The sequence below is a fragment of the Brachyhypopomus gauderio genome, chromosome 1, assembly GCF_052324685.1.
Source record: "Brachyhypopomus gauderio isolate BG-103 chromosome 1, BGAUD_0.2, whole genome shotgun sequence".
Classification (NCBI taxonomy): domain Eukaryota; kingdom Metazoa; phylum Chordata; class Actinopteri; order Gymnotiformes; family Hypopomidae; genus Brachyhypopomus; species Brachyhypopomus gauderio.
The window spans coordinates 8,815,832-8,839,380 of NC_135211.1; the positions used below are offsets into that span (position 1 = coordinate 8,815,832).

The 23,549-nt window shown below is 38.9% G+C and overlaps 1 protein-coding gene across 9 annotated transcripts in view; it reads right to left on the minus strand.

Annotated features, from left to right (window-relative positions):
* elmo2 (engulfment and cell motility 2) overlaps positions 1 to 23,549 on the minus strand; it is a 113,533-nt gene that overhangs the window by 42,461 nt on the left and 47,523 nt on the right. For 6 of the 9 annotated variants that reach the window (XM_076982320.1, XM_076982374.1, XM_076982529.1 and 3 more), the window contains 10 exons: positions 16,654 to 16,805; positions 16,348 to 16,426; positions 13,591 to 13,626; positions 10,396 to 10,446; positions 10,029 to 10,151; positions 9,716 to 9,835; positions 2,547 to 2,651; positions 2,086 to 2,194; positions 1,367 to 1,503; positions 369 to 532 (listed from right to left, as the gene is read on the minus strand). In XM_076982320.1, the coding sequence (XP_076838435.1) occupies positions 369 to 532; positions 1,367 to 1,503; positions 2,086 to 2,194; positions 2,547 to 2,651; positions 9,716 to 9,835; positions 10,029 to 10,151; positions 10,396 to 10,446; positions 13,591 to 13,626; positions 16,348 to 16,426; positions 16,654 to 16,805 (1,076 nt within the window). The remainder of the gene's footprint in view (positions 1 to 368; positions 533 to 1,366; positions 1,504 to 2,085; positions 2,195 to 2,546; positions 2,652 to 9,715; positions 9,836 to 10,028; positions 10,152 to 10,395; positions 10,447 to 13,590; positions 13,627 to 16,347; positions 16,427 to 16,653; positions 16,806 to 23,549) is intronic. The other 3 variants (XM_076982312.1, XM_076982337.1, XM_076982330.1) reach the window with 3 other exon arrangements.

Genomic DNA, 23,549 nt, shown 5'->3' on the forward strand with positions numbered 1-23,549 from the left:
GACAGCAACACTGTTTCTTGTGACAGCTAATATCTACATTGAGAACCATTAATAAACAAGGAACGCACTCCCAATTTAATCACTGGGAACATGATGCTGTTTCACTGCATGGCACCACTACTGAAAGATATTCTCAGTGATATCTCTCAGTAACCTCATTTGAAAAAAGGAGAGGGCTAAACTAGGCTTTGGATCCCTGGTGATCATTGATATGAAATAATTAAACACCTTGTAGAAATCTACTTTTTGTTTGTAAGCAACACAAACATGCTGGCTCGTCACTGGGCATCAAGATCAGAGTATTTATCTAAAGATTTACAGGCCCAGTCAGGAAACTCTGACTAGGCCTGTCAGGGTCTGACACTCACATTATTGGTGCTGACTGGAAGTCATCCTGGCTCATGCGTTCTGACTGGCGCAGCCGCAGGATCTCAGCGTAGTTGAGGCTCCGCAGTTTGCTCTTCAGCTGCTCTAGAGACGATGGCTTCATAGCAAGAGCTCTGTTGATCTGCTCCCGCACGACCTGCATGACCTGAACACATGTTGTTGGTTAATATCTCAAATCATTAAAAATTTTATTCAATTTACTTGGTATTGTATTGTACATGCATAAAGTGAGTTACATTGTGCAGACAGCCATGATCTTGCAAAACCCTCATTGCCCTTTAAAACATCAGATGAGTCATTTTAACTGAATTAAGTCAGTGGTGTTCAAATGCACTGATAAATGGTTATTTCAGTGACTCTATACTGCCACATATTTGTTCAACAATTGTACTGTCAAGCCTGGCTTAACTGGAGTTTTAGTATTGCCACAATCAAATTTTTAGAGCGAAAAGGTTTGACTCGCTGCAATGAATTGTCCACACATGAAGAATTTAGACACACTGACTTCACTGTGTTTAGTTGCTTTGGTAACTGGGCCGTAACTTCATGTTGCGTCTTCCTTCATCAACACCGTAATCACTTGGACATACTTTTGATCTTTACTATTCAATATCTGAATAAAGCTGCTGTTAACTTCATCCAACGTTTTTGGTTAGACTTTCTAGGACAAAGCAAAGGCTGCACTGAACATTAAAGTGCTGAGTTCTTTCTGCAAAAGTTTAGCATTTTCCATCAAACCCCAGTTAATTATTTAAAGATGGTCTGCACTCACACATGAGTCATTTAATAACTGAAGTCTATGAGAGCCCATACTGAAACTCCTCCCTCTTAGCTCACACACGACTGCAAGTTTCAAACCCTTCTCTTTGTTTCCGTTTCTTCTATCTTCCACTTGCAGAGTTTCAGAAGTTCTTTTTTTCTACTTGCCAATTGTCATTTTACTGTCAAAAGATATACACCGCAACATACAAACACACACCTTGTTGAAGTCCTCTGTGGTGGCTCTCATTTCTTTCCAGGTCTTATTTAGTAATTGTATGCAGACACAAAAGAACTCTTCCCAGGCCCGGTCGTGTGTAAAGAACATGGGATGGTAGTCGTTACAACCTTCATTTGCTGCAGGGACATGGTAATAGTCTTAGTTCAAATCAGCACTGCAAAAGTGCATTGTAAGAAAACTTGGACTAAAACCATATTTACATGCCTACAGCCATGACTAAATGTTTGGAGAAAAAAAATATCTGTGACAATCATGGATTCTATAATTAGGATCTAAAAGTTTCAACAAAACCCAGTTGTTTGAACCCATCAGGGAACTTCTGTACACAGAGGCAGTGTATCCTACTTCTCTCTAAACTTAATTCTTTTGCACATGCACTCTTAGCAAACTGAAGGGTAGTGTAAGGGAGTGACTTTGAAAACATTTTGACAGAGGGATGAATTATTGCTGTTGTCTGCTGGAAGCTACTAAGACCTGTGAAACTTTGCTCACAGCAATTATGTAATCTCAAGTGTTTTAACTGAAAGATGGCCCTCCCAAGTTCTTAAAATTTTCCCCCCATTTTTAATTGATATCACCAAAAATCTTTATCATTACTGATGAAAATCTGTGCATCTATAAAAACGTATAGTGGAGTCTAGTAGAGTAATGCTGCTCTAAAATATATGGGCCAAGACATTTGGAAGTTCTCCACTTACGAAGTTCTCCAACCTGTAGAATTTCACATAGCATCCGGGTCAGCTCAATGGCACAACGACCGAATGGACATTCATGTTTATCTTCACGACTGCTGTTTTCCAGGACAATCTAAGACAGAACACACCGGTACACACACATGCACACACTCAAGAGTTTATGGGACCAGTTTTAGTTTGTCACCCTAACACAGAGGGTAGCCAAAGCTTGTTATGATCTGCTAATTGATTTATCCTGAAAAGAGATGGCATTAGCTGATATATTTTGCTGTTACGTGATACAGCTAGTCTTGTTATCTGAGAATCAGCTGAGAATAACTAATGTGTAAGGAGTCAGTGATTGATATATTTATTCTAAATTAAAATGTAGAAATGTGAAAGATAATAGACAAATTAAATACAGTAATTAAACAGTAAAAAAAGTAACACGCCAAAAAATATTCTTTATTATGTGACATGCTTACACGGATGTAGGTGTCTTGGTGAAGTTTAGCGAGGTACAGCATGTTATCTAGAGCCAACATTCCTGGAGGCGTCTGAGTGAAGTCCAGTGCTGGATTAACATGGTTCTGCACAATGGAAAAACACTTTTCTAGGTTATAAATCACAAAATCAGTTTTTTTATTAATGTTTATGATGATGTGTATGAAATATTTCTTTACAAATTCTTTTTCCACCCTTTTCAGAAATTCAGAATGATTCATCTCAACTTTTTCACAAATTATGCTTTATTACAATGTACAACTGAAACTGGAACTGCTCAACACCTGGTAGTCTTTTTTATCGTGATTGGAAGTAATTTCATGGTACTAGTAGAAACTGTATCACCTGAAGGAGGGAATCGGCATTTGAAGGAATCAATATGAATTTTTATTATTATTTTATCATTACTTTTTTCTCTTTTAAACTATTTTTTTGTATTTTTCCGAATGTGTCTGTAAGTCTTCTGTGCCATGGATCCTATGAGCCATTAAGGTCAGGAGGTGATGACACCTCATCCACCCTCGTTCTGTCCATCCCCCCTCCCTCATCCACCCTTGTTCTGTCCATCCCCCCTCCCTCCTCCACTCTCATTCTGCCTTTCTACTGAAAATCTTTTTGTACATTTTAAAACTAATAACTGTGTTGAGTATTCTTGGCTATTTCAAACTGCAAATGAAATGATTTGTGTTTAGTACGGTTTATCTTTTTACTTTCACTGTCTCTCAATGACTTCCTGTCCCGTTTCTCCAGGGTACCCTGTGATAGATTGGCACCCTGGGATTAGTTCCCACCTTGCACCCTCTGCTGGAGGGACAGTGTTTTGCCCTCCATGACCCTGAATTGGAATAAGTAGGTTTAGAAGATGAAGGAATGAGTGAATTCTTCTCCAGGGAGTACACTGAAATCTCTTCAGGTGTGAGCCCTGTTCTCTGACTTCCCAGTCCTCCCATATCCTCTCGCCCTTATCCCTCATCATGTTCTCATGCCTCATCTGCTCAGCATAGGGTGAAAGGCCATAAACCTTCTATATTTTTTCCAATTATTTTTATGAGACTCGAGTACTTTGCACAGCCATACAAACAAATATACAGAGTAGATGATGAACCAAGGCAATGTTTTCCTGTGGTTTCCTGTTTTCTTGAAGGAGATGTATCATTACTAGGGCTGAACGATTAATTGCATTTGCGCGGCGCAAACCCGAGCAGGAGGCAGGGAGGTGGAGAAGTGAAGTTAACACAGCGCACTTTAACTTGTTGCACAATGGCTTCAGGCTCGACAGAAGCTGACACAACTGAAAGTCTAATACAAAAGAGGGGCAGCACATCAGTTGTGTGAAATTACTTTGGCTTTTAAAAAGATGCTGCTCAACGTCAGGTACCCTGCAAAACGTGTCTTGCTACTGTTGCTATGACGCGAGGTAACACTACAAACCTTCTTCAGCATAAAAAAAAAACACCACAAAGCCTCGTATGATATTTGTAAGGCTAAAATGCCAACGACCAGTGCTACGTCTTCAAATGCAAGTGTTTCTCTGCACTTATACAGCTTTAGCATGTGGTGAGCAGCGAAATACCGTAAAATCACGCATATAGGCGCAATAAGATTTAAAGCACGGATGAATCGCAAAAGCGCGGATAGCTTGACCGCGGTCCAGCAGACAGGGTTCACTGACCGAACTGTTTGAAAGTGTAACTCCTTATGGATATAATTCGAAGCGGCACGCTGAAATAACTCGGGCAGTAACGGAGTTCATAGTGAAAGACATGATGTCCGTTAATATAGTGAACAAGCCCGGATATGCGCTACCAAATGCCCTCACGCACATATTTTAGCCAAGTTGCTATACCTGCAGGGTTGGCAACTCTCACGCATTGAGCGTCTTAGACTAAAAAGTTACTAGTTACTTAGACTAAAAAGTTACTAGTTCGCTCTGGCGCCAACCACAGGCGATCGATCGATCACGATATAATTAAATTTAGTCCATTTTACCCCCCCCCCCCAAACAACAAATTACGTTCACCACCCACTCCAGGTTGAAGTCTCACTCCAAGCGATCTTGAAAAGTTGGCAACCCTGTATCTGAGCTGTATAAAAAATGCCGAAACAGTTTCCTGAAAACAGTGGGAAAATATCGCGATTTTAAATCGCAATCACAATTTATAGATAAAAAATTGCAATTAGATTATTTTCCAAAATCGTTCAGCCCTAATCATTACCTTAGCCTAGTAATTTACTATGGCCTTCCAAAGGCCTCAAGGACCACTCAAGAACTCACATGCTTCAGAGACATTCCTTTCCTCCATTTGCCATGTCAGGAAATAAGTCTGATGCTTCATGAGAAACTCTGATGAAGAATGACGAGTTGAAGGGTCTTCTGGGTCAAGCCTCTTCTGGTTCAGATGCTAACAGTGTGTGAGATATACTACCACCCATGTCAAAACCTGGCAGTGGACTAATGCATTGTAGCCACCAAAAATCACATTGGGATGAAACAATACATGTAAGATAAGCCCAAAAATGGTGTATAAATGTTTTTTCTTGTTGAGTAGCAAATTGGCTACACATGTCATTTTATTAGGATAAGGGGCAATACCATTCAGATGTCAGTTAGGATGCTATGAGGGACCTGCCAAATGTGCCATTCAGTGGAACCATTTACCACATTTTACACAAAGTATTACTGAAGTGTGTCATAGAAGTGCATGAAAGTGGTACAGGAATTATTTTTCTGTACTTCATAATATTGTAGCATTAACAGCTAAACACAGTATATAGAAAAAAAAGCACCCAGAAATTCCAACACAGGCACTGGGGTCAGCACAGGCCGAGGAGCAACCAGGCGGGTGCCGGAGCAGAGAGATGGCATCTAACAATCGCAGACACACAGGTTTTGTAACCTAGGCTGAACGCAACTGAGGAAAGAAAATTCTGTGCTGTGGTTACATAAGATGAAAAACTGAGGATGTGGAGGATGAAAACAGCCTATATGTGCAGCTCAATCTCCTCTCTGTATAATGACTCCTCTGATTTGCTTCAGTGCAGGCATAATAGAAAATTGTAAATACCTATTTCAGAAGTTTCCATGAATAGTTTTGACTCATAAAATCTGACAGCACATCCCCACAGCAGGAGGTGGAAACATATCCCTCAGAGGTGGGACCAAGTCAGTGTTTTGCAAGTCTCAAGTAAGTCCAAGTCTTTATCCTCAAGTCCCGAGTCAAGTCTCAAGCAAAGACAGTCAACTCAAGTCAAGTCTAGAGTCAAGACAGGCAACCGTCAAGTCAAGTCCCAAGTCTGAAACTTGGAATTTCAAGTCCTTTCGAGTCTTTTTTTTTTTTTACAGGCACCAACGCTTTACGAATGCTACGCTGATGCGTTTCTTTACTCGTTTTTTTGGTGTCCGCCAGCCAAAAGATGACAGATCATTTACATTTTATCTTCTCTTAATTACATAAATGTACTTAAACAAGAATGTTTCTTTACATCATTTTACACGAAAATAGCAAGCTTCATCGTAAGCAAGATGCTGTCATTACGAATGGTTATTCTAAACATTTGGATAAAATGTTTAAATATAGACTAATAAAAGGTTAGGGTTATTTTTTCATTGTTTTCTGTTATTGTGGGGTCACGGTGTAGGCTACTATTGTTACCTGGAGATTCAGTGGGGTCACATATTCTGATGGCTGCCGTCAGAATTGGTGACCCCAGTTAAAAAGGCCCACCTGTACATCCCATTCATGATTTCTTTGTTGGCTGCAATGGTGAGAGGATGGTAAATATTGTTTAAGCACATTTATGTAATTAAGAGACGATAAATGTAAATATAAACATCTGTCATATTTTGGCTCGTGGACACCAACAAAACGAGTAAAGAAAGTGCATCAGCGTAGTTTACGTAGCATTCGTAAAGCGTTTGTGCCTCTGAACAGAAACTGTGAAATAGCGCCCCCTGTGGTCACAAAACTCGACGGTCACAGAATCTGGTGTAACGCCGGTCTGCGTCAGAAGGACGGAAATTAAATTAATGGGGTGCACTTTATAAATATTAATATGCGTTTTAAAATTTAGATTTGGGGTAAAAAAAATCAAGTCAAGTAAACAGGTTCAAGTCCAATTCAAGTCCCAAGTTATTGGTGTAAAAGTCCAAGTCAAGTCTAAGTCTCTGAATATTTTTTCAAGTCAAGTCAAAAGTCTTAATATTAATGACTCGAGTCTGACTCGAGTCCAAGTCATGTGACTCGAGTCCCCACCTCTGATATCCCTTACATATCCCTTAAAGCAGGGCTCGGGAACCTTTTTGACCGAGAGAGCCATGAATGCCACATATTTAAAAATGTAATTCCATGAGAGCCGTACAATATAAGGGTTGCCAACTTTTCAAGATCACTTGAAGTGAGATTTGAACCTGGAGGGGTTGGGGAGTGTAAATTGTTGACGGGGGGGGCGGGGGGGTCATGTGGGGATGGGTGTAAAATGGACACGAATTAAGTATTATATCGCGTATCGCGATCGATCGATCGCCAGTGGTTGGCGCCAGAGTGAACTAGTAACTCATTGAATCATAGATATGGATCAGAGGTAAATAAACTAGATTTTTTTTGGCGTGAGAAATCGGATGTGTGGCGTGTGAAGACGGTCAAATGCGTGTGTCGCACGCTCAATGCAACCCTGCAATATGTTTTAAAAAATAAAAGTAAAGACTAGGCCTGTCGCGATAATTACATTATCGACTTATCGTACGATAAATTTTTTAACCGCGATCATTTTTGCTGAGGTCGATAATTGGCCATTGGGTTTCCGAGCAAATTTGTTTACATGAGAATAAACCGCAACTACGTTTGATTTCAGAAAGGCACGCAGTGCTGCTCTCTCACACCCCCTCATCTACCGGTTAGGAAATGAGTGCAGTACATGGACAGCGTATGCGTCAATGTGATAATTATCACATTATTTTTTGGTTGTTTATTATAGTGACCGTAGCACGCAACTCTGCCCACCTCGCGCGAACCTCCGCGAGTGGTGGAGGCGTTTATACTCACATTCTGTGCAGTGTTGCTCGAAACGATATGTGGTAGTATAAAGAAACACCCCTCAACAACAGGGGAAGGAACATTTACCTGAAGAATTTTAATGTTGCTTTGTGTTTCAGGTTTGAAAAGTGCTGTAATTTGTGCTGGAATTTGTTCGTTTCACAACAAATATCTGTCTGACTGAAGAGATCTCTTGTATTACGTTAACAAATATGAGCCTCTTGTAATTCCAGGACGAAACATGAGAGAACGTGAAGACGTTAAGATTAATTTGGCGTTTTGAAAATAAACAACCATTAAATAATGTAATAAAAAGCGAATTATTTCGAGTATATGTATAAATATTTAACTTAATTAGGTTTAACGTGCTGGGAATTGTTGAAATGGACCTTGAAAGTGACGTACAAGTGCTTTAATACCACCTTGTTAAGGTATATGAACCCTGCAAACATGACTTTTTTCATCGCACTGTAGCGAGGTCCTCGCGCACGAGCGGAGCCACCGCGATTACGTCATTTTCGCCGCGCGGACCCTCGCGCCGCGTCAAACCAGGCTTAACTCGCTATATAGCCAAAGAGATGTTGCCGTTAAATACGGTCGAAAAGAAAACATTTATAAACATGCTGCAAAGATTTGACAAGCGGTATGAACTGCCAAAGAAAACCTATATCTCCCAAACTGCCATTCCAACCTTATATAATGAAGTGAAAGATGGCGTTCTGAAGGAGATTAAAGACATCTCATTTTACTCTGCCACTACAGATATGTGGTCAAGCTCAATTAAGACCCCATACATGAGCTTTACAATACATTACATTACTGCAAACTGCTGTAATTGTATTATTATGCTACTATAGTATTATTGTGGCACATTGTCTTAAAGCTCCTTTGGGGAGCCCAGAAGCAAGAAAAAATTCTATAATGGCACTTTAAAATGACAATATTATCGTTTATCGCAATAATTTCTGAGACAATATATCGTTCTGAAAATGTTATCGTGACAGGCCTAGTAAAGACCAACCCTTTTAAAGTATAATAGGTCTCGGAATTCTTTTTTAATAATGTTGTTAAGCTGTTAACAACGACTAATGCGACTAATGGTTTTGCTGATAGCTTTGTAGTCTGGTTGATACGTGGTGAGGTTAAGCTTCATGCAGGCGTTGAGACTTCCATCCGTTAAACGTGATCGTAGGTTGGTCTTAATGTTTTTTAGATGTGAAAACGACTGCTCACATGCATATGTAGAGCCAAACTTTGTCAGTACAGCAACACTCACACGCTGCAGTGTGTGGTATGATGGGAAGCGCGTTCCAGGTTTGGACAATCAGCTGGTCCTCGATTTATGTTCGCTAGCCAACTCTGCTTGCTGTCTTTCCAAATCTTTATTCAGTGACTTGAACTTATTCACCCACATGTCTGAGGCCTTCAGGTCAGCAGCTTGTAGCTCAAAATCTCTGACTGAGACACCGGGGATGTAACTCAGGTCAGCGCTGTCCACTGCACACTTGTGTGGATGGGTGATAAACTTAAAAAGACGAGTACGCACACGAAATTCTCCAAAGCTTTAAATGACTGCAGAAGTGATTGGCTTTAGCCACCCGCAAACGTGAGCGGCAAGAAATTAATGGATTGAAATATGTTTATATTTTAGCATTATTATTTTTAGTAAAAAATTGTCACTTTAACTTGACATCTGACTCGCGAGCCATAGGTTCCCGACCCCTGCCTTAAAGTGAACAGCACTGTAATGCTTCTTTGTAATTGTGCTGGCTAATAAGGCCCTGGTAAAAGTGCAACTTTCTGAAAACTGGATAAATCGGTAGCTAATCCTGTCTTCACTATTATGTTCCAATCATTATGTAACTATTAATTAATAAATTAACAATTAATTAATTGATTAATTAAGTCATTAATTAATTAATATAACATATAAGTGGCTTGGAAGCCAGGAAGTGTCTAACTGTGATGATGAGGTTATAAAAGGTTGTAAATTCCTGCATTATGGCTGATACAAAATTTTGAAGGATGTTAGACCTTTTGAAGGATGTTAGACAGGGCTTCCATAAGGGTTGGAATTACAATTTAAAAGACCACCAGACGGTCATGATGTCACTCACAATAAAGCCCAGCATCTTGTAGTCCTTGGTATACATGGCCTTTCTTTTCTCTGTGCCAGTAGGATCATTCTCCCCATCAAAGGCAATCCTGCGAAGCTCAAAGATGATGTCTCTCTGTGCCTAAAGAAGAAGCCACATAATTATTGCATTTGACAGACTAGTAATTTAAAAATGAAAATGAAAGGTGATACTACTAGTAGTACTAATAGTACCAATTATAATGCAAAAGTTTCAAATAGCCTAAAGTGCTGTACTTGCAAATCACATCTTTCAAATTTGCTAAATTTTAGCTTTTTAAAACAAGAACTATTACCTGATCAGTTGGATCCATTTTAGTCATCATGCGCTCTTCTAAAAGGTTGAAAGTTAAAACTTGCAGCACATATAGCTGGTGTGCCATTTCAGCTTTGATTGGTCGATTGCCACGAATTACATGCTGTAAAAGAGGGAAAAAAATGGTAATGATAATTTTAAATTTTATATGACCTTGTTGGCATTATTTATCAAATGAATGATTTTTCCAGACCTGTGTCACAGAATTATATGCTTACTGTAAGTATTACTATATAGACTAAGCAGTGTGAAGTTATTTAACCATAATATTTTAAGAGTGGTCTGGCATAGACAGATACTGATGCTACTGAGAGCTATTACACACAATTAAAGCATTGGACACTTGCATTTAGAATGATGGATCGAAGATGTTTCTGTGCCAATGTGCTGGCCATTTCCTGAAAAACAAACAAATACACCATTTTTTCTTTTTAGAAGTGCAACAGGTTACATATATTTCTACACTGCTCTAAGGCTGCTTCTGGGCATACATGTTACACCTGTCATGACAACACTTAAGTAGCACATTAGAGGCTGGCATTTGGTAGCTGTTAACATGCCTGATTAGGCAGAAGTGAAGGCTTGCTTACGTCCATACACAGAGCTTTCTCTACATTGAGAAATTCTCAATCTTATTTACTTTATTACATTATGTTGTCTATTATTTTCTAAATCCAATTATCTTAATAGTTTTATCTTATTTACATTACTTTTTATTATCTTATTTACTTTACTTTTTATGTTATTTTAATATTTTTATCTTTAATTTCTTTTAACATTTTCTTTTTGTCTTTTTGTCTTATCTCCTTTTAATGTTTATTTTATTTATACTGTAAAGCACTTTGAGTTGCATGTATGTATGAAAGGTGCTATACAAATAAAGATTATTATTATTATATTACATCTTGCAAAAGTGCTAGACCATGCTGTCACGGGATGCAACACACTCAGTAAAGCACAACCTGCTAAATGCAGTAATGCAGATATCAAGTAGGCTAATGGATTATTTGGTGATGGCTGAGAGAAGTGAAATCCAGCCAAGACAATGTATAGACAAACCTGGGTTATCAACAGCATATACCAGAGACAGGATGCATCTCCACACTTTTTAATACACAATTTTATACAGTGATACGTGTGCTACAGATAGAGTCAGTCCAAATGTGCATGTGAAAACATGTTAGTTTGAATCCAAACCAAAATCCAAATCCAATAATAAACTGTATTTTAGCAAACTGGGAGATCACTAATTGTCAGTTGTCTTTTATGTACCATCAGTATTATGGACAAATGTTATGAAAGATGAACAAGCTTTTTAACTGAAAGTGAACACCAGCATAATTATCACGTTAGTCATTAGTATTTTTATCTTTCAATATGTACAGTTGTGATCAAATTTATTCAACCCCCACTGAAATAAAGTGTTTTGGCCAGTTTGACATTGATTTTGATCATTTCAGTCATCTTATTTACAATTATATCAAAGAGGCACTTATAAATTAGACAAACATAACATAATATTTATGATGGAATAACCACAAATGTCTTTACTGTGCTCACATCATTATCAGTTTTATTCAACCCCCTAGTGACATTATTTTTTAGTACTTAGTACAACATCCTTTTCCAGTTATGACAGCTTTCAAGCGTGAAGCATAGCTTGACACAAGTGTCTTGCAGCGACCTATGGGTATCTTAGCCCATTCTTCATGGGCAAAAGCCTCCAGTTCAGTCACATTCTTAGGCTTGCGCACTGCAACTGCCTTCTTTAGGTCCCACCAGAGGTTCTCAATTGGATTTAAGTCTGGTGATTGCGATGGCCACTCTAGAATGTTCCAGCCTTTCATGTTCAACCATGCTCTAGTGGACTTGGATGTGTGCTTCGGATCATTGTCCTGTTGGAAGGTCCAACGTCTCCCAAGCCGCAGGTTTGTGACTGACTCCATCACATTTTCCTCCAAGATCTCCTGGTACTGAAGGGAATTCATGGTACCCTGCACACGTTGAAGCTTTCCTGTACCATTAGAAGCAAAACAGCCCCAAAGCATAATTGACCCCCTGCCATGCTTCACAGTAGGCAAGGTGTTCTTTTGTTCATAAGCCTGGTTCTTCCTTCTCCAAACATAGCGCTGGTCCATTGTCCCAAACAGTTCTAATTTAGTTTCCAAAACCTGTTCCAAAACCTTTGTGGCTTGTCCACATGACTTTTGGCATACTGCAGTCGACTTTTCTTGTTCTTTGGAGTCAGCAAGGGGGTGCGTCTGGGCGTTCTGGCATGGAGGTCTTCGTTATGCAGTGCGCGCCTTATTGTCTGAGCTGAAACTTCAGTGCCCACATCTGACAGGTCTTTTTTCAGTTCCTTAGCAGTCACGCGGGGATTTTTCTCCACATTACGCTTCAGGTAGCGCACAGCAGTCGCGGTCAGGATCTTCTTTCTGCCACGACCAGGTAACGTTTCCACTGTGCCCTTTAACTTGAACTTGCGAATGATACTTCCGATAGTGTCTCTTGGAATATTTAACAACTTCGCAATGTTTTTATATCCATTGCCATTCTTGTGAAGAGCAATAACCTCTTCTCTTGTCTTCTGGGACCATTCTCTTGCCTTCACCATGCTTGGAAACACACCAGTAGATGTCTAGAAGGAGCTGAGTATCACAGTCCTTTTAAATCTGCCTAATTGGTGCTTATCATGCTTGATTGCTGCTCGTTGACATCCACAGATGTTTTCAATACCTGATGGAAAACACTGGAATTGAACCTCTGTTCTTAGGAGTGGTAGTCGTAAAGGGGTTGAATAATTGTGTCAATGAAGAAATCACAAAAAGGCCATTTAATACTTTATGACAAAAAAATTGATGCTATCTTAGTTGCATTTAGTTCTTTAACAAGTCCTTGTAAGATTTCATTATGAACACAATTACAAATGTGCACTGAATTCCATAAAACCCTTCGCAGCATTGGGGGTTGAATAAATTTGATCACAACTGTATATATACACACACACACACACACACACACACACACACACACACACACACACACACACACACACACACATATATATATATATTGAAAGGTCTGTATCTGATATATCAGACTGTACCTACCATCTGTAAATTACAATATTATTTAATTAATTGTGGTTTCTCTAAATAGTTGAATGTAATATAATGCCTGGTTCTAATTTTAAATAAGCTTTATTCAACACTCTTTACAATCAGCATCTTAGAGCTTTGGCAACCGGTGTCTCCTGAGAATATACCGGTTACATTCATAATTTTAATACAAATCCATTTAAGCAGTCTCATTCATTTCATAAAGTGAAGCTATTTCATGTATTGCAGACTACTTTGTCATTCAAATTTACTTTCAAATTTACTCACAATTTCCCACACTTTCCCACATCTAATACCTTAATGTAATACTTTTGAGTTTTTTCTTTTGTTCCACTAATATTTTAAGAATTATGAAGTAGCAGGAAGAGAGAATGAGGCAAGGCATCTTGGGAATGTCACTCTGTTGATGTGTTGAATACTCACAGTAAGGCACTGGTCCAGGGGGTTAGTATGATCCTCCTATTGGGTGTAGAGTTGTGTGAGAGGGTGGGGAGGTGAGGTGTGGTGCAGATGGAACAGTGGTATAGACAGAAAGTGCACTCACATATAAGCAATGGAATACAAATGCACACACCATAAAGCAAAACATGTCATGAGAGAAAAAGCACACAGCAAGAGCAAGAAGAATACAGGCAAAGTAGCTTGCAGTTGTCATGGCAAAATGACAGCATAGCTTCAAGCTCTCTGTCTTAGAAGAACAGAGAATAAATACAGCCAGTCACAGTACAGCACTGAAAACAAGAAATACGGTTGAATTTTGCTGTTTGGTTGACCTGTCAAATTATAGCCTAGTTATAGTTTTCCACTATTCTTGATTAGTTTGTGAATATTGAGCACTGCTTATAATTCATCTCAGGAGAACAAATTATGGCTCAATGTTTATATATATATTTTTAAGTGTGTTCATTAAATTTGTAATTTGTGTGGAGGTTACAGCTAGTGCCAATGCCACATTTGGGTACAACAGAGTATATGACAACATTTAAATAAAATTAAAAGAGTACAACAGAACATTTAAATAAAATCTAAAAGCAAAAGTAATTATTAAATGTAACACATTTAAATAAAGAAAAATAAATAAAGTGCCATTTCTGGTTCTGTTAATGTTGCTCTAAAAAACTAAAAAAACTGCTCCAATTAGTTTTACATATAGTCAAAATGTTTTCTGTTAGGAGACAAGAGTTTATGAAGATACACAGTTGATATATTGTTGGGCTGCTCCTCAAGGTGGCCTTTGTATTTTTGTATTGTTAGCCTATTTTCTATGATTATAATGGTGGTTCAGAACATTTTGTAAAAAGATATGGAAGACCACCACTCATCTATATAGCTATATATGTATTATAGCACCCTCCATAATTATTGGCACCCTAGTTAGTGTTTCCATTTATCAAGACATCACATTTATATAAACCTGTGTGGATGCAATTTGATAGCGAAGGCTCAGATTTATGTTCTTGACCTGTTAAATGCACACTTGGTCATCCCATTAGGATTTAGGATAATTAGGATAATTATCCCTTTAAATGAACTGTTGCTCTTAGAGGTTCATATACTTGGGTTGTCTAGATTTAGGACTTAAAACCAAGATCTGATCACATTTCATGTTAAATTCATGCAGACATGCATAGAACTTTTATGGATTTGGCAACTTTCTAATAACACCGTGAGAGTCTTTTTTGTGTAAAAAAAACACAAAATGTTTAGATTTTTCTGTTTGAAAAATAGTTTTTTGAAATGAACATCATACCACCAAAACATACTAAGACCTTAAAGCTCACTTATTCGAATGCACTCAAATGCATGCTTTATGTACAATTTTTTTAATCCCCCAAATGTTCCATAAAATATTAAAAGAAATAAATTCTAAGCAAACTTGAAAACTGGGTATTCAGACACTGTCAATAATACAAAAATACTAGTTACTTACCCTTGCCAAAATAACTTGCCGATGATATGGCCTAAACCACATGTGTCAAAGTCAAGGCCCGCGGGCCAGATCCGGCCCGCGAATTGATTATCTATGGCCCCCTGGATGATATTTAATTACTATTAGAACCGGCCCGCAGGCCACAGCCGCCCGCTGGTGTTTTGCACGCACAAACACTACATTCCCCACAATGCAACGGTAGCCCGCGAAGTCACTGCAGCGCACACAAGCGGCGAGGGTCCGCTCGGCGAAAATGACGTAATCGCAGTGTCTCCGCCCATGCGCGAGGGTGTCGCGCGCTGTCGATTCGCGAGGTCGTGCACCTCTCGAATTTTGTAACTTTGCGCGCACCAGCACATTAAACTTAATAAAGTTAAATATTTATACATCTATTCGAAATGATTCGAAATAATTCACTTTTTATTCACATTATTTAATGGTTGTTTATTCTCGCCCAATCTTAACGTCTTCACGTTCTCTCATGTTTGGCCCTGGAATTACAAGAGGCTCGTATTTGTTAACGTAATACAAGAGAACTGTTCAGTCAGATAGCTATTTGTTGTGAAACGAAGTACTTACAATTTCAAGCATTTTCAAGTACTTTAGCCTAAATTCCAGCACTTTTCAAACCTTTATTACTTTTTTCATTTAATGTACAGGACATGTTTTCTTTGAAGGAAGTTTGTTTTTATCTGTTTGCTTGTTGAAAAATGTTTTCACTTGAAATTACTGACAGATCATTTAAGCATTAAATAATATACACTGTGTTAGGTCTTGGTTCAATAGGCTATGTGCAATCATTTCAATATGTTTTAATAAACATTGAACCAGTCCGGCCCTTGGCTTGTAGCAAATTTGGTTTTTTGGCCCTCGGTGTATTTGACTTTGACATCCCTGGCCTAAACTATTTCCCACACAACATTAACATTAACAGAAAGCTGTCTTTAGGTTTATTGTTTTTTTTTTGTTGCCAATTATTAATTACTAGAATTCTGAAAACTATCCCCATCTCCATTTACACAGACACAATTTTATGACTCTGAACACATATTTAAAGACTTTTACGTAAACAAACAGTGGATAATGAGACATTATAGAAGAAAGCATGGGGAAAATGGTGAAAGATGATTCTTCCACGCTTGTGTGTTTGCATATGCATATTTGACATGAGTGTGTGTGTGTGTGTGTGTGTGTGTGTGTGTGTGTGTGTGTGTGTGTGTGTGTTTATGTGTGCACACGTGTGTGTGTACCTGGCGCCTGTCCTCTGGAGCTTTAAGGAAAAGAGCATTTATAAGGGCAATGGCGTAGGTTTGAATTTCCTGATTAGACCTGAAATCACAATGGCAAAAACAGACACAGTTAGAGGTATCTTGCTCTTTGGCTGCTCCAATGCTTCAGAGATAAATGTGTATCACTTGAATAATCTTCAAAAAATATTGAAAAATTAGACTAAAGTTCTCATACTTAAAGGTGTGGAAGTGCATGGGTGAAAGAAAGAACCTGGACCTTTGTTGACCTATTTGTGTTTGCGTGTGTGTTTGAGTGTATGTGCTCACACTTGCAGGTGTCCGATGAGCTGTCCCACGGTGATCTCCTGGGCCACCCGGTGGTAGAGGCTGTGGCTGTTCAGAACCATGCTCTCTAAGATAGCCAGGGAGCGTTGCAGAATGGATACATCCACCATGGGCTGGTTCACATAGCCTGCAATCTGTCAGACAGACATCACCAGTCAGGTTCATACGTCATTCAACGAGGCAAATACTATGACTTTTAATAAAAAGACTTAAGTCCTTGTGGGAACACTTCAAGATGCAATGTCCTTTGGTACTAACTGTTCAAAATGACATTCCCTTTCTCTTATGACGTTTACAGCAGTTTTAACAGAGAGGAGCATGCTGACATTATACATGTACTGAAAGATTACCATACCATGACTGACCATGCTCTCTAAATCCACTTGGTAACAGAGAAATTAGTTTTTGGCTGATCCCATATAGTGCTAGGCAGTGTTGTATAAAGTATTAGAGACCCATACTTGAGTAAAAGTACAAGTACTCTATCAAAATAATTACTTGAGTAGAAGTTGAAGTGTTCTTCAAAAACCCTACTTAAGTAGAAGTACAGAAGTATTCAGCATTTTTTGTACTTAAGTATTGCAAGTAGTTTATTCTAAAATGTATTACTCAAGTACTGAAAGTAAAAAGTACAAGTATTGTGTTTTGATTTAATTAAAGAAAGCCGTCAAAGTTTGATTATCAATTGTTTTTATATATCACTTACAAATCAAATATGTCAAAGACCACAAATACAAGTGTTCTGTATGTACAAACAAGTAGCAACTATTCTAAGATTCGGATTCTAAGGGTGAGCCTACTGCCCTGCGTTTACCCTCAATAAATGCCTTTACCCTATCAAAACACTACACTATAAAAATGGGCACATGATTAGTCAGCATGAAAAGAGACACGGATTACTGTTGCTAAAAACACAACTCGGCATCACATCGCATTTATCATTGCCAGCTAATGTTAAGTGAATACTGCAGCACGTCATGAACATAATTAGGTTAGTTAGCTAAGATATCTAAGCTAACTAGTGCTTTCTGACAGCTCAAGCTGGCGTGTCATCTGTACATTATATTTATAACTTACATTAATGTGTTTCTTCAAGTTCGAAGGTGAATTTTGAAGGCCAATATTTCACCCTCTTTAGGGAGGCAGAGATGGCACTTCATCCTATAGGAATTTACTTTCACTCCAGCAAACGCAAACACTGTCTCTAGGTAGGACCCAGGGTGGTCTCCTTCCTCACCCTCACCACCACGATCACTCGATGTTGAAGGTGTGGAAGGTGCCAATATATGTACTTTACAATGCCAACAAGCTTATTATGCAGCACTTATGCTGCTCTTCTGCTGTTACCAAACACAGTACCATCTCTTTTAATGAGATAAAAAGTGAATTATTTGGAATAATTTCGAATATATGTGTATTTGTATAAATATATAAATCAAGCTGAAGGTGCTGGACAATACTGAAAATGGACATTCAAAGTGCCGTACAAGTGCATGAATTCCACCTTGTAACTTCAGGTGCAAGACCTCGCGACGCGACCGCGCCCGTGGCCAATGCACATGGGCGGAGCCACCGCGATTGCATAATTTTTGACCCTTGCGGCAGTCACGACGTGTCAAGTGAACCTAGATTACGAAGCTCAAGTGTTCAGTGAAGGCAGCAGCAGAGTACCAATACTTGTAGCAGAGTACCAATACGAGTTTCCAATACTCTAAGTGTCTGCAGTGTTCTAAAAACGGGATATGTAAGATGAGTCTCTGTAAGTCAGTTTGTCCAGGTCAGCAAGTGAAAACCTCGCTTCCAAAATAAGTGAAAACAGCTGTAGGTTTAACATATGGAATGTACGTGCAGCGCCTGTGTCCAGCAGAGAGGGGGGCTTATACCCAGGCCACACTATAATAGTACAGGAGGAAAGTGTCTCAGGCAGAGACCTGCACACAAAGCTACAGGATAGAGTAGATAGGCTTTGTGTGCACTCTCTCCAGAGATCTCTGTATATTTGTTTACTTTTAATAAAAGGTTAAAGACAAGACTGGTAATGTTTTCTCTTGCAATCAACGAACATGCTGCGCTAAGGTGAAAGAGGATCAAAGCGCAACAGGACTCACTGTATTTAGTTCAGTAGATATATGAGGCTTATAGCCCGGTGCGGCTTATACAACATTTTCCATTAAAAAAAAAAAACTTGGTAGGTGTGGCTTATATTGAGGTGCGCTCTATAGTCCAGAAAATATGGTATTTCAATTTGAATCGTGATGAATATTTGGGCAATATAACTTGATAAACATTCGTTTCTATTTCATGTCTAAATGGAGCTGCCAATGCAAGGTGGACAACGCAGTGCACCATCAAGCTGCATTCTGATATGGAGATGAAGGTAAGCCTTCTGCTCTCTATGACAAACAAAAATAATGTGACATTTGGAGTTGCAGATGCTTGCAGAATACAGCAATAAAAGATATTAATTGCAGGGAGGATGATCCAAAACACAATTCTAGGGCCAGGCAGGGGTTCAGGAACCAATAGGCCAGACAGTGAAGCAACAATACAAAAACAGAATCCAAAAAAGCTAAGCAGAAACAGTCGAGGGATAGTACACAGGAGAGCACGAGGAAGCCTGGCGGACAAACCAGAGGGGCAGAGACGAAATCCAATGAAACAATGCAGGTAAGAATTCATACAGGCAATAGAAGAATAAATGCTTGGTACACAGTCAATCAAGGAAAGGTGGCAAGTCTTTGCCAAGTCTGTGAGGTGCACATATACAGATGAGAATTACAATTAGTACTCAGGTGATCTAGACCCATAGCGTCTCATTGTGGCATCATGGGTATTGTAGCCGTCTGTGGCCAGAGACGTGACAAATAACCTCATGTCCATCGTATGGAAGTGGTTTGGATCAAGTGCAATTAATCCCGTGGTTACATGCAGTGCAAACAAAGTCTGTAAACATTTCTAATTAGCTTTACCAGATAAAAAAAAATACCATCCATCCAGTCAAGTTGTTTCTTTTTTTTTTTTTTTTATACACACATGTTCAGGTTTTGTTTGCCACCTGCTAAGCAGTGGTGCTAGCCAGCCATCAAGCAGTGGCGTATTTCATAAACAACAGTAAATACTGTTGACTTTTACCCCATATGAAAAAATGCCCTAATAGTGTTTTCAAGACTCAGGACACAGATAACAGAATTTTTGTATGGTAGGAAAGTCAGGTTTTAAATATTGGGGCATAATAATAAAAATATAAATGTTCATATCTTTCATTATGGGTTTGAGTAATTTGTATACTCTGTTGATGTAATTATTATTATTTAAAAAGCTGTGACTGTTACTGTAACGAGGCAGAAGCAGCAGAAGGCGAGAGTGGAGCTGTTACTTCTTTAATGTCCATTTCAACAGAGAAGCATGGACACAGTCCACAAACAAAAAAAGGCCCAAGGCACTACAATAACAACGCAAAGCGTTAGAGCGCTAAATAGTCACAAACTCGGTATGTTCAAAGAGGGACAAAGACATGTTCAGTCCATTGAATGGGTTGGCACGCTTTGGACAGACTCGAGGAATGTCTGAATGGCACTGAATTGCGATAACTGTAGGCGTTATAGGGCAAGATAAACAGGTGCACAGTGAATGAGTAGGAGTGTCAGTAGGTGGGGGACTGTGAGCGGGGGAGTGCCGCTGTGGGGGTGGGTCTGGAAGTGGGTGTCTCCCCAGAGCTCTGGGACCGGCCTACTATTACAGTTACAAAACGTTATATCACAATAATTATTGTGGTCAATAAATACAGAAAAAATTATCATGATAACATTTTTGGCCATATTACCCAGCTCTAATCCCATACCCTTTTCATTTTTGTGAATTGGTGCAATAATAGCTTCTGCTGTAACTAATAGCATGAACTATAACTTCTACATGATCAATGAAGGACCAAGGAAAGCTCCTCACAGATTCTGAAAAAATAGATCCATTTTTGAAAATGCAAATCTGCACATACGAGCTGCAGCTCCTTTCTTACAGATTCTTCAGAAGCCGTTATGTGAAGCCGATATGCTAATCTTGAATGAAACAAAAATATGTGCAGGGTTAAGGCTGCAGGTGAAATTTCTTTTTTTTGTGATATAACAATTCACTGCAGTCTGGGTTAGACATTATATTGTCCTCTCTCTATTCTGACTACAGCTGAAAATATATTGGGCAATAGCCACAATTTTTTTTTACTGCGATACACAAAGCAGGTTAGCTAGTTACTAACTATTTGCTCGTTGTTTAAAATATGTGATAACATAAATCTAAGAAACTGACTTTCGGTCAGCTCAGAGATGATTCTGGCAAAACCATGAGGCGACTCAGGAGAGGAAAGCAGTTCCTGACCAACACTGCATACAGTAAGGATGGAGGGCTGCTGACCTTGACTGGGAGCAGGAGATTGGTTTGGATGGCCGACAGTCAGACTGGTTTCCTGTTGGTCAATCTACATTCTGACTCTCACCTATGGTCACAAGCTGTGAGTAGTGACCAGAGTTGTATAGTAACGAAGTAGAACTACTTCACTACTGCACTTAAGTACTAAAATGCTGTATCTGTACTTTAATGGAGTATTATTTTTTCCTCCTACTTCCACTTTTACTTCACTACATATTTTCCATCAGTTTAATACTTTTACTCCGATACACTTTTTACATGCTGTATAGTTACTCGTTACAATTATAAACACGTTAACTGGCGCTGTCAACGGGTCAAGCGATCAGGCTGTCTATGAGAAAACTGCGCATGCTCCGGTCGCGTCTCGTTTACTCTGCTGCTGCCTTCACTCAAGTCTTGAGCTTCGTAATCTAGGTTCAACTGACACGTCGTGACTGCCGCAAGGGTCCGCGCGGCAAAAATGACGCAATCACGGTGGCTCCGCCCATGCGCGTTGGCCACCTCTCGTGCACCTCTCGATTTTTGTGCGTGCGAAGTTACAAGGTGGAATTCATGCACTTGTACGGCACTTTGAAGGTCCATTTGCAGTATTTCACATCATTAATAAACATGGTATTAGTTATCATCAATATGCAGATGACACTCAACTTTATATTTTGCTAGAACCTAAAGCCCTAAAATCAATTTGCTCACTGTTTGACTGCATAGATGATATACAGACATGGATGTCTGACAATTTTCTGCAGTTAAATAAACAGAAGACAGAGGTTCTTGTTATTGGCAGTGATTCACAAAGGAATGATGTCCAGACTTATTTAAATCAAATGAATTTGAATGCCAGACAATGTGTTAAGAACCTGGGCGTCACCTTTGATAATGAGCTCAGCTTCAAATCACACATCATGACTACATGCAAGACAGCTTATTTTCACCTTCGAAACATCGCTAAGGTCCGAGATATGCTCTCTCCTGCTGACAGTGAAAAACTTGTCCATGCATTTATCACATCAAGGCTAGATTATTGTAACGCTGTTCTATCTGCTCTTCCAAAGAACTCTATTTCGTACCTACAGCGAGTTCAGAACGCGGCTGCAAGGGTTCTGACCCGCAGGAGAAAGAGAGATCATATTACACCTGCACTCCACTCACTGCACTGGTTACCTGTCAGCTTTAGAATAGATTTTAAGGTTCTAGTCATGGTTTTTAAATGTCTTCATGGTCTTGCCCCTCTTTACCTGAGTGAAATGATGGTTAGATATGTTCCAGTCAGGTCTCTCAGGTCTTCAAACAGTAATCTACTGGTGATTCCTAAAAGCCGATTAAAGATTGGCGAGGGTGCTTTTAGCCACTATGGCCCAAAGCTCTGGAATTCTCTTCCTGAAGAGCTCAGAGGCATTTCATCCCTGCATAGTTTTAAGAGCAGTCTCAAAACATTCCTGTTTAGATCCGCTTAATAGTTTTATCTTATTTACTTTACTTTTTATTATCTTATTTACTTTACTTTTTTACTTTTTGTTATTTTAATATTTTTATCTTTAATTTCTTTTAACATTTTCCTTTTGTCTTTTTGTCTCATCTCCTTTTAATGTTTCTTTTATTTATACTGTAAAGCACTTTGAGTTACATGTATGTATGAAAGGTGCTATACAAATAAAGATTATTATTATTATTATTATTATTATTATTTTCCAGCACCTTCAGCTTAATTTACATACTTATACAAATACACATATACTCGAAATTATTCCAAATAATTTGCATATTATATCTCATTAAAAGAGATGGTACCGTGTTTGGGAAGAGCAGCATAAGTGCTGCTTGTTGGCGTTTTAATGTACATATTGGCACCTTCCACACCTTCAACATCGAGTGATCGTGGCGGTGAGGGTGAGGAAGGAGATCCCCTCACATCAATGTAAGTTATAAATATAAAGCACAGAAGACACACCAGCTTTAACTGTCAGTAAGCGCTAGTAATGTTAGATATCTTAGCTAACCTAATTATGTTCATGACATGCTGCAGTATTCACTTAACATTAGCTGGCAATCATAATGGCTATGTCATGCTGAGTTGTGTTTTTAGCAACAGTAATCCGTGTTTCTTTTCATTCTGACTAATCATGTGCCAATTTTTATAGTGTAGTCTTTTTTCTAGGGTAAGGGCATTTATTGGAGGTAAACGCAGGGCAGTAGGCTCACCCTTAGAATCTGACGGACGGATTCTACGTCCAAAATACACCTCGTTTTCTCAGCTAAATTAAGGCGAACTTGTACTTCTGCTTCAAACCTACGACGTAGCGGGACATAGGTTATCTGTTTTTTGTGTACGAATTGTTAAGCCCAGTTTTTTAAGTTGCTACTTGTTTGTACATACAGACCACTTGTATTTGTGGTCTTTGACATCTTTGATTTATAAGTGATGTATAAAAACAATTGATAATCAAACTTTGATGGCT